This window comes from Heterodontus francisci, chromosome 5 (assembly GCF_036365525.1).
Source record: "Heterodontus francisci isolate sHetFra1 chromosome 5, sHetFra1.hap1, whole genome shotgun sequence".
NCBI lineage: Eukaryota > Metazoa > Chordata > Chondrichthyes > Heterodontiformes > Heterodontidae > Heterodontus > Heterodontus francisci.
In genome coordinates, this window is record NC_090375.1 from 51,318,367 (window position 1) to 51,330,842 (window position 12,476).

Here is a 12,476-nt window from a genome sequence, read left to right on the forward strand (position 1 = left end):
GCAGTCAAATGTTTATGTGGAACAAGTAGTTCACCTCAGTCTCTCCAGCCTCCACAATTTCACAATGTCTAATGCAGGGCAAGATGCACACTTTTCCCAGCTGCCAGTGCACATAGCAAAGGGCAAAGACTAAAACTACAGCTTCTTAAATGAGAACAAACTTCATTTAAGTATCCTATGCATTCTTAATTTCCATTTCACACAATGTTTAGCATGTGAACAGGATCACTTTTAATAGGAAAAAACACATTTTAAAAGTTACCAAGAATCAAGTAAGAATTAACCAATGAAGATAATAAAGTATTGTATGTTAGCATTCTTTTAAACACAGTGACATATAAAGTATAGACAAAATAAAAGCAAAATACTGCGGATGCTGGAAATCTGAAACAAAAACAGATGCTGAGTGATTCCAGCATTTCTTGTTTTTGTATAAAGTATAGACTCCTTATTAGGTAGTTTTTAACAATTGTATAGTTACTGACCCATTTAAACATTAGTGTTAACATAGATAAATAAGGCAGTTGCAAGCTTGACGCTTCCCCACAACTAAAAATGATCGAAAAGACCAAATTGGTGCAGAGCAGTCAATTCTTTTCACTCCTCATTTTTCATCTATTTGCTCCCATCTTCTCCTTGCTGGGATATGATTCTGCAGGTGTCGGCTGCCTTCTAATATCTAGTCCAAGTAGCTATGTACGTGCAAGCTGGCAGGCTATTCGACCATCAGGGCTATGACAGTTGAGCCCAAAACTGTCCTAATAGCAACTATATTTATATAGCAGCTGTAACATAAAAAATTCCCCCAAATTTTTCCACAAACTGGGAAAAAGAAAAAGGGCCCAGCCATTTGGGAAAGTTGGCAGAGTTAAACCAATGTTAAAGCATATAATTTCAACTAACCAAAGCTCTTAAAGGTGGGGAAGAAGGCAGAGAGATCCAGGAAAAAAGTTCCAAACAGTAGGGCTAAGGCAGTCAAGGGTTCTACCAGTGAAGGTGAGCAGTTGCTGGACAGAGTCAGAGGACTGGAGGTCATAAAAAGGAGACATTAGACAAGTGACGGTTGCAGAGATAGGGTGGGAGACACAATGGAACGGTGTGTAGGTGAAGACAAGAATTTAAAATTAATTTCGTTATAGGAGAGGAAGCCAGTGCAGGTCAGCAATGTGCGCCATTGGGCATCCACACATATTTCCAGCTGCACAGTGATCAGTAATAGGAACCCTGGCTGAATTTTTTCTCTTGTTGAATCAGGGGTTCAGGCAAACTGCTGTCCTGACTGAAATCACTAACCCTGGCACAGACCTGTGATAGAATCTGGGACCTTTTTTATTCGTTTGTGGGATGTGCTGACTAGGCCAGCATTTGTTGCCCATCTCTAATTGCCCTTGACAACGGAGTGGCTTGCTAGGCCATTTCAGAGAGCATTTAAGAGTCAACCACATTGCTGTGGGTCTGGAGTCACATGTAGGCCAGACCAGGTAAGGACAGCAGATTTCCTTCCCTAAAGGATATGAATGAACCAGATGGTTTTTACAACAATTACAATGATTTCATGGTCACATTAGACTAGCTTTTGAATTCCAGACCTTGCTGGTCAGAATAGCTTAGTATCTTAGACCAAGGGTTCTCAAACCTTTTGCTCCCCCCAATCTCAAGTTATAAAATTTCAATGCACCTTCGGAAACACAACACAACTATTTTCTTAAAAGAGTGACTCCTGTCATGTGGTAAAAGTCAGCAGCAAACTCACATACAGCAAGATCCCACAACAGAAAATCAGATGAATCACCACCTACCATGTCCACCCTAAGCTCCAGGCTCAATTCACAATATAAATGGTCAATTATCATGGCTGCCCACCCCTTGCGTGAGTGATGTCCCTTGGCCTTGGATCTGAGACTGCAAGATGGCAGTGGCATCGGGCAATTTGATCAGCTGGCCATGTTATGCTCGTACCAGCAGCAGTCAGCCAAATAAACAGCAAAAGGTGAAGTCAGCCGAACATCCATCAAAATTTTTGACCATTCATCCCACAAAACAACCATCAAACCTCATTGAGCTGTTGATCCACTTACCAGATCTAATCATGGCAGCAGGAGAGCATGCGTCGCACAACCTGCCGAGAAAAATATCCACTGCTAACTGTTACTAATGGATCTGGGAAGGAGAGGGAGAAGAGTCTCCCTCCTCCAACATCATCTGTGGCGCATTGGCCAAACCTCACTTAAGTGCACTGAATTAAACTATTTTTAAAGGTGGGTAAAAGAAAATAGCCGATTTTAAGGTCTCATTCTTAATAATAAATAAATAAGCCCTTTCAGATCAGTAGTCACCAATCCCACTCTATTTTTCTGTGTCAATGCTCTCAAAATTCGATTTTTAAAAGCATGTTAATTTTGAAAGTTGTTGATTTGGCAGGCCCCTTGCAAACTTCTCATGGTTAAGAAATCCTGTCTGTGACCATTGACCCAATAATAGACTGTTTAGTTCTGGAACAGTATAGTGATTTCCTTTTGCAGAAACATATTCCCCACCTTCCCCCAAAATCAAGCAACTAACCTGCCGGAGATCCGCAAGTTCTTTCAGTTCCTTTTTGTACTTGCAAGCTGCTTCATTGTAGTGTTCTTCAATAATATCCTATCAAAAATAGGAAGAAGGGCACTTAGAATTATTTGAAATTTATTTCCTTGTGTATATGTATATAATATAGTGAAATTGTGTGCAGACAGAAACTGGTGTCTCAAAAATGATTTGGCCTTACTGAGTTTGCTGATCTCAGTGGAAAACATCACAACTGGCCATAATGTCCCTGGCCTAACAAGACAAAAAAAAAAGAAAAATCTGCTCTTGCATGCTCCTGATTCTTATCCTAAGACTCCTGCTAGAAACTAACATGTAGGAATGCCAGCTGAGAGCAGGATCATGACCAGCTGTTTGACATACATTTAGGATTAAATGAAGGATAGATACTTGGATGACATGCCGGGGAATTTGCAGTACCCTAGTCAGTTAACTTTGCAAAGTCCTCCTCACTAACATCCAGGGACTTGTGCCAAAATTGGGAGAGCTGTCCCACAGACTAGTCAAGCAATAGCCTGATGCACTCATACTCACCGAATCATATTCTTCAGACAATGTCCCAGACTCCTGCATCACCATACCTGGGAATGTCCTGTCCCACTGGAGGGACAGACCTACCAGAGTTGGCAGCACTGTGGAATACAGTCAGGAGGGAGTAGCCCTGGGAGTTCTTAACATTGATTCCAGATCCTATGAAGTCCCATTGAAATCAGGTCAAAAATTGGCAAGGAAATCTCTTGCTGATCACCACCTACTGCTCTCCCTCAGCTGACGAATTAATACTTCTCCACGTTGAATAGCACTTGGAAGAAGCACAGAGGGTAGCTTGGACGCAGAATGTACTCTGGGATGGGAACTTCAATGCCCATCACCGAGAGTAGCTCAGTAGCATCACTACTGACCAAGCTGGCTGAGCGTGAAGGATATAGCTGCGAGACTGAACTCATAGCGGATGGAGAAAACACCAACACGAGGGAAACACCAACTTGACCTTGCCTTCACCTCTATCTGTTGCAGATGCATCTGTCCATAACAGTATTGGCAGCACTGACCATCGTGCAGTCCTTGTGGAGACAAAGTCCTGTCTTCACACTGAGGAGATGCGCCATCATGTTATGCGGCACTACCTCCTTGCTAAATGGGATATATTCAGAATAGATCTAGTAACTCAAAGATGGGCATCAGCAGAATTGTATTCCACCACAATCTGTAACCTCATAGCTCAGCATATCCCTTACTCTACCATTACCAACAAGCAAGGGGACCAATCCCTGTTCGATGAGGAGTGTAGAAGAGCATGCTAGGATAAGCACCAGACGCATCCAGAAATGAGGTGCCAACCTAGTGAATCTACAACTGGAATACATGCATGCTAAACAGAAGAAGTGTGCTATGACAGAACTAAACGATCCCACAACCAACAAATTAGATCATAGCTCTGCAGTCCAGCCACATCCAGTCATGAATGGACAGCAGAGCCCCGCACTAGTGCAAAAGGCAAGGCTGAAGCTTTTGTAACTATCTTCAGACAGAAGTGCCAAGTGGATGATCCACCTCGGCTTTCTCCTGAGGTCCCTGCCACAGATGCCAGTTTTCAGCCAATGCAATTCACTCCACGTGATATCAAGAAACAGCTGAGGATTTGTTAAAGGCTTTTGGCTCCAATACATCCTAGTCATAGCAATGAAGGCTTGTGCTCTAAAACTGGGCATGTCCCTAGACAAAATAAAAGCAAAAACTGGAAATCTGAAATAAAAACAGGAAGTGCTGGAAATACTCAGCAAGACTGGCAACATCTGCAGAGAAAGAACCAGAGTTAAGGTTTCTGGTCTGTGATCTTTCATCAGAACAGCCAAAGGTTAGAAATGGAATAGGTTTTGAGCAAGTGGACAAGGGGGTGGGGGGGGGGGGGGGGGGGGGAGAACAAAAGGGAAGGTGTGAGACAGGGCAGGAGACAGAAGAGATTAAAAGGCAAAGATGTCACGGAATAAAAGCAAAAGGATTGCTAATAGTTGTATTAAAAGAAAGCATTAGTCCAGAGAGTGTTAATGGCAGAATAATGAACAGCTCAGTTTTTTGTTCTGAAGGGTCACTGACCTGAAACGTTAACTCTGCTTCTCTCTCCACAGATGCTGCCAGACCTGCTGAGTATTTCCAGCATTTCTCTTTTTTATTTTAGATTTCCAGCATCCGCAGTATTTTACTTTTATTATCTGTTTTTTGTTTTTACGTCCCTAGCCAGGCTGTTCCAACACAGCTACAGCACTGGCATTTACTCAACATTGTGGAAAATTGTCAGGTATGCCCTGTCCATAAAAAGCAAGATACATCAATTCAGCTGATTACTGCCCCTTCAGTCTACTTTCAATAATCAGCAAAACGATGGAAGCTATCGTCAACAGTGCTCTCCAGAGGCAATTAGTCACGAATAATTCAGTGATGCTCATCTTGATTCCACGAGGACCACATGGATCCAGACCTCATTGGGGCCTAGGTCCAAACATGAACAAAGGAGTTGAAGTCCAGAAGTGAGGTGAGAGTGACTACACTTGACGTCAAGGCAGCATCTGACCGACTGTGGCATCAAGGCATCAATGGGAATTAGGGAGAAAACTTTCCACTCGCTGGAGTCATACCTAGTACAAAGGAAGATGGTTGTGGTTATTGGAGGCCATATCATCTCCGCCCCTGGACGTGGCTGCAGGAGTTCCTCAGGACAGTGTCCTATGCCCAACCATCTTCAGCTGCTTCACCAATGACCTTACCTCCATCATAAAGGTCAGAAGTGGGGACTTTCACTGATGATTTCACAGTGTACAGTTCCATTAGCAACTCCTCAGTCCATACCTGCATGCAGCAAGACCTAGACAACACTCAGGCATGGGCAGATAAGTGGTAAGTAACATTCGAGCCACAGAAGAGCCAGGCAATGACCATCAACAAAGGAGAATCTAAACACCTCCACTTGATATTCAATGGGATTACCATAGGTGATCCCCCACCATTTATATCCAGGAGGGGGAGTGAAGAGAGTCACCATTGGCCAGAAACTCAACTGGACCAGACACATAGAACAAAGAACAAAGATAATTACAGCACAGGAACAGGCCCTTCGGCCCTCCAAGCCTGCGCCGATCCAGATCCTCTCTCTAAACATGTCGCCTATTTTCTAAGCTTCTGTATCTCTTTTCTTCCTGCCCATTCATGTATCTGTCCAGATACATCTTAAAAGACTCCATCGTGCCCGCATCTACCACCTCCGCTGGCAATGCGTTCCAGGTGCCCACCACCCTCTGTGTAAAGAACTTTCCACGCATATCCCCCCTAAACTTTTCCCCTTTCACTTTGAACTCGTGTCCTCTAGTAATTGAAACCCCCACTCTGGGAAAAAGCTTCTTGCTATCCACCCTGTCTATACCTCTCATGATTTTGTACACCTCAATCAGGTCCCCCCTCAACCTCCGTCTTTCTAATGAAAATAATCCTAATCTACTCAACCTCTCTTCATAGCTAGCGCCCTCCATACCAGGCAACATCCTGGTGAACCTCCTCTGCACCCTCTCCAAAGCATCCACATCCTTTTGATAATGTGGCGACCAGAACTGTACGCAGTATTCCAAATGTGGCCGAACCAAAGTCCTATACAACTGTAACATGACCTGCCAACTCTTGTACTCAATGCCCCGTCCGATGAAGGAAAGCATGCCGTATGCCTTCTTGACCACTCTATTTACCTGCGTTGCCACCTTCAGGGAACAGTGGACCTGAACACCCAAATCTCTCTGGACATCAATTTTCCCCAGGACTTTTCCATTTGCTGTATAGTTCACTCTTGAATTGGATCTTCCAAAATGCATCACCTCGCATTTGCCCTGATTGAACTCCATCTGCCATTTCTCTGCCCAACTCTCCAATCTATCTATATTCTGCTGTATTCTCTGACAGTCCCCTTCACTATCTGCTACTCCACCAATCTTAGTGTCGTCTGCAAATTTGCTAATCAGTCCACATAAATACTGTGGCTTCAAGAGGGGGTCAGTGGCTGGGCATTCTTCAGCGACTGGCTCATCTCCTTACTCCTCAAAGCCTTTCCAGCACCTACACTGCAGGAGTGTGATGGAATACTCTCCACTTGTCTGGATGAGTATAGCTCCAACAATACTGAAGGTGGTTAACACCATCCAGCACAGAGCAGCCTGCTTGATCAGCACCCCATCCACCACCTTAACCATTCACTCCCTTCACCACTGGTGCAATGTGGCTGTAGTGTGTAGCATCTACAAGCTGCACTCCAGCAACTCACCAAGGAAACTTTGATAGCACCTTCTAAAAGCCATCATCTCTACCACCTAGAAGGACCAGGGCAGCATACACATAGGAACATGACCACCTGCAAGTTACACACCATCCTGACTTGGAGATATATCCCCATTCCTTCATCACCACTGCATCGAAGTCCTGGAACTCCCTACCTAACAGCACTGTGGGAGTACCTTCACCACACAGACGATAACAGCTCAAGAAGGCAGCTCACCACCATCTTCTCAAGGGCAATTAGGGATGGGCAATAAATGCTGGCCTAGCTAGCATAGCCCACATCCTGTGAATGAATAAATAAATTGAACTGAACCAATTATGAAATACCAGCATAAGATGAGTTGGGAGGACTCTTCCTGATCCCACATTTAAAGATGCAGGCCACTGGTTTCCACAACCCCCCCCCCCCCGCCATCCTTCCAACTGGCTCAATTGAAAGGAGGCCTAAGGCATAGTATCAGGAACAGCTTGGGCCTTGCCATGCTAATACAGGGTTCATAGCATGCCTATTTGTACTCCAATCTGTTTTAGTGTTATTGAATGAGGGATAAATGCTGGCCGGAACACAGGGAGAATTCCCTTGCTCTTTATATATTGTCACTGGGCCTTTTATGACTGCTGAGAGAGCAGACAAAATTCAGTTTAATGTAAAGATGGTACCTCAGTCAGTGCAGCACTCCCCCAGTACATCACTGGAGTGTCAGTTTAGATTGTGTCTGTGGAGTGGGAGACTGAAGCATGAAATTTTGATTTAGCAGTGCGAATGCTACAGATTTTTACATGAAATATAGTTACAGAGGTAGATTTCGAAGTTGTTTCATTAACCGCTTCTTATTTCATTTCAAAGTCATGTCATTATTTATCTTTCAATGTCCAATTTGGGCTTTAAATGTACTTAAACTACAAGTAGGACTACAAACTTTGGGTTCCTGGGAACAAATGGGTGCAGATGATAACAGCATTTCTTCATGTGATGCAGTTCAATTTCATTAATACCATGGCATGCTTAGCACAACATTTGCTAGGGCTTCACAACAGAGAAATTTATTAAAAATTGTCAGGCAAACTTCTCCAGGTTACTTTGTGTACCTTTCCAGTGGTCTGGAGAATTATTAGCACAGAAGCAGATACATTAGGGACATTTAAGCGACTCTTGGATAGGTACATGGATGATAGTAGAATGAAAGGTAGGTAGTTAGTTTGATCTTAGAGTAGGTTAAAGGTTCGGCACAACATCGTGGGCCGAAGGGCCTGTACTGTGCTATGTTCTATGAATTAGTGAAAGAGCACCTTGAAGATTACAAGGTCGGGTTAGAGATGGCCTTCCAGTCAATTTTACCTCACCCTTCTAAAAATATTAATCCTACCTTTTCCCACTATAGCATCTAGCTGCTTCTTAAATGAGCTTTGACATCCTGACTCCAATCACCTATCCTGGCAACTTGTTTGAGCTGTTCATACAATCGCCTGTGTAAAGAAATAATTCCCGCATTTTTCAACTGAATTTAGCTTACACAACTCTGAATCTGTGTCTTGTCCTCTTTCCCCACCATATCTGAAAGTCTTGTTTTGGACTGACATCTATCCACTTCCCCCACCTGTGCTAGAAGGGAATATGAAATAGCTCTAAGGGCTACACGACATGTTTTTGTAGGGTTTTTAAACAGCCTACCATCCTTCATTTAATACTTAGGAATAATGCAGGGACTGATCTTTTGGCAAATAATCTGCCAATTGGCACAAAAATCATAGGTGCAGCATATGCTAATGTGATGAGTCATCAGATTTTCTAAGTGACAAGCTTCCATAACAAAACAATTATCAGTTAAATAGATTTTAAGCAGTCATAGGTAAACAGAGAATGATAATGATGAATCATCGAATCATAGAAATTTATGGCACTCAAGGAAGAGAACTAGCCCATTGTGTCTGTGCCAACTGAAGACGAGTTCTCCAGCCTAATCCCAGTTTCCACCTCTTGGTTCATAGCCTTGTAGGATACAGTACTTCGAGTGCATATCCAAGTATTTTTTTTTTTAATGTGATGAGGGTTTCTGCCTCTACCACCTTTTCAGGCAGTGTGTTCCAGACACCCAGCACCTTCTGGGTGAAAACAATTTTCTTCAACTCCCCTCTAATCTTTCCACCAATTAATTTAGATCTATGCCCTCTGGTTACTGACCTTTCTGCTAAAGAAGTGCCGTGGGAAACCAACTCATTATGGTTTCAAAGCGTGGAGGTACACAGGCATAATTTTTCACTAATATTAGAACAGAAAATGCTGGAAATACTCAGCAGGTCTGGCAGCATGTATGGAGAGAGAAACAGAGTTAACATTTCAGGTTTGTAACTTTTCATCAGAACGGTTCTGATGGAATGTGATGGAATATAGGTATAATAGGCTTAATTATGTAGCTTTTAGATATAGCTAATATATTATACCTTTTAGAATTAAAGATTGAATAAATGGTCAGTTTTCAAGACTCACTGACATTTCCCTTTAAGAAGATAGAGTTAAAAATTTCAAGGTCCCTGTTATGAACCAGAAACAAGTTGGGAAATCTATTTATGTCTCTGCTGTCAAGGACTTGGAAGATAAACACGCACATTGAAATATCATGTGTGACATCAGTAAGAGGTAGCAATAAACTTAATTAGTTTATGGGGGGTGTTGATGAAGATAGATCGGCTCAAAAGGTTGCTTTAAGGTACCATAAAAAAGGCAATTATAGATAATACAACAATAAATGGAATGGACTTACAGGAACAAGAGATCAAGTAAACACAATTATAAGCATTTTGACAAGATAAATGTGCACAACTTCAAGAACAGGGGATTTCCAGTAAAACATTAAGTGGAGAGTTAGTTAATGATACTACCAAATATGGATCTTGAAAGCAAGAAAAACACACATAGAAAGGTAATACCTATATGCTAAGAGGGCATATGAGACCTTAGCAACAGAATAAATATGAGAGTTTTTGAAGCAAAGATTAGAAGTGTTGACTTCCTCAAACACCACTTCTCACTCTAAGCCATACTCGGGGAATTTAAGGTAAAAGTTTACTTTAAATTTTGATGGATATTCTAAGATATTTTTCTGTAACATTAGCAACATTACACTTTTGGATTCCATGTTAGAAATAAGATTATGTGCTACATCTCTTAGTAATACTTGATGTTGTGATATATTTATCCACTTAAAAGTGTATTGCATGTTAAATTCTTTAATAAATATATAAAAGTTAATAAATAGTCTCATGTAGTATTCTGTATACAACTACAAGAACCTCCTCTCTGTGTCTCTTTAGGTGGAGAGATACGTATTGAAGAGAGTTTCCCAGACCCTTATAATATCTGGGGTATTTATGACTTAGCCATAATTATTAAAAATAGGCTATCCGAAAGACGGTAATATTCTGTTAGTTTTCTTTCTTTGAGGGAAAGCTAGTTCAATTCTTTGGACCCAAATAAGTGTCTCTGAGAATTTGTCTGGTTTGAACTTAATTAAAGGAGATTCATAGGGATGTACTCCTGATTTGGTTTCGTCCCTATAAGGGGTTAAAGTCATAAATCACTTCAACAGTACTGCTGTAGTACTCTTCGACACTTTGATAAGAGTACAGATGCAGTATGATCAGTGCTACTTTTGACTACCTTTTATCAGTCACCTGTCACAGTGATCTAAATCCATCTTTGCAAAGATTTAATCTTGCAAGGCAATAAAAATTCAGCTTTTCTTTGTGGATGCACATTGCAGTCACTGAGGTGAGAGGAGTCAGTTCTGGCAGATGGAATAGCTTTCTATTCTACATTAAACATGTAACATTGGATTATAGGAAATTCAAGATAATGCTCTTCTATACCAACAAGGTGCTGTAAATCTCCACTGCACCCCACCAGTGTGAAATCCCTAATTTTCACATCTCTTATACTAAGGCATTAAAGTGAGAGAGACAGATTATCATTTTGGTGCTAATCAGTGGAGTGCTGTGGAGCTACGAGTGTAAATGAAAATTTATTTTGAATCCAATTTATACTGGATTAATATGGATGCAAGGAGCAAACAACTGTAAATGTGAACACAAAATTATACCCATCTCTTTTTTTTTTAAACTGCCCCAGTTGGATTGCTTCAACAGGGGATGGGTAAATATATTAAGAATTGCATTATGCTGTAGTGTAGTGCTTACTTTACATCTCTATGGTCACCAGATCCATTCCCAACAACTGATACCCAAATTTTAGCTGCAATATTGATGAAGAACTTCACTGAATATTCAGTTTGGGAGGTTTGCATTGAGTCAGGAATTTCCTGTTGCCTGAGCACAACAAAACTGGTGTAGACTGGTGGTGGTATAGAAGGAAATTCATAACCCATTGAAGCAAAGCTTTAACATGGGGAAGAGGGATAGGAAGATAAGTATTCTTTTGCAGTTTCTGGCACTTCATTACAAGAAATTACCAACCTTCAGAGGCATCGTCAATTCAACTTCTTTTGTCTCCTTCAGGCCCAGCGGGATCATGGGAACACTAATAGACTCACTGCAACACAAACAGAGGTTCTCAAATGTTTAGATAATTTCCATTTTTACTCATCACTCTCACTACAGTAATCCTTTCTTTAATTATTGACCCTTTGAATACCTGATGGCAAATTATGGCTAAATCCATTTAAAGGAGAGTGACATCCTATAATAATGACAAGTCTGGCTGGAAGTGGCTGGTTACCACATGTTTGGTTTCTCAAGTGAGAAGAGGAACTTTTGTGACCCTGTGGCAATGACATATACTCAGGTCAGCAGGAAGTCAAGAGCATTATGCATTATTTTCTCTTAATTCTTAACTTGATTTGGGCCTTTTCTTTTATCGTTGAGCAGTAGTCACAAGCAGCCAAAAATGAATAACTTAAGAGCAGTAGAATGTGCCCAAATCCGTGAAGTCAGAAAGCATAGGAACATAGGAAGATAGGAACAGGAGCAGGCCATTCAGCCCCTCGAGCCTGTCCCGCCACTCAATAAGATCATGGTTGATCCGCGGCCTAACTCCATATACCTGCCTTTGGCACATATCCCTTAATATCTTTGCTTAACAAAAAACTATCTATCTCAGATTTAAAATTAACAACTGTTCTAGCTTCAACTGCTGTTTGTGGGAGAGAGTTCCAAACCTCTACCACCCTTTGCGTGAAGAAGTGCTTCCTTACATCTCTCCTGAACGGTCTAGTCCTAATTTTTAGACTATGCCCCCTAGTTTTAGAATCTCCAACCAGTGGAAATTGTTTATCTTTATCTAGCCTGCCTTTTCCTGTTAATATCTTGAAGACTTTGATCAGATCACCCCTTAATCTTCTAAATTCTAGTGAAAACAAACCTAATTTGTGTAATCTCTCCTCGTAACTTAACCACTGTAGTCCAGGTATCATTCTCGTAAGGCCAATATTTCCTTCTTAAGGTGTGGTGCCCAGAACTGCTCACAGTACTCCAAGTGGGGTCTAACCAGGGTTTTGTACAGCTGCAGCATAACCTCTGTGTCTTTATACTCCAATCCTCTAGATATAAAGGCTAGCATTCCA

General features: G+C 41.6%; 1 protein-coding gene across 4 annotated transcripts in view; it reads right to left on the minus strand.

Moving 5' to 3' along the window:
• rhpn1 (rhophilin, Rho GTPase binding protein 1) overlaps positions 1–12,476 on the minus strand; it is a 120,441-nt gene that overhangs the window by 67,853 nt on the left and 40,112 nt on the right. For all 4 annotated transcript variants that reach the window (XM_068031417.1, XM_068031418.1, XM_068031416.1 and 1 more), the window contains exons 4-5: positions 11,371–11,446; positions 2,563–2,640 (exon numbers count right to left, since the gene is read on the minus strand). In XM_068031417.1, coding sequence (XP_067887518.1) covers positions 2,563–2,640; positions 11,371–11,446 — 154 coding nt within the window. The remainder of the gene's footprint in view (positions 1–2,562; positions 2,641–11,370; positions 11,447–12,476) is intronic.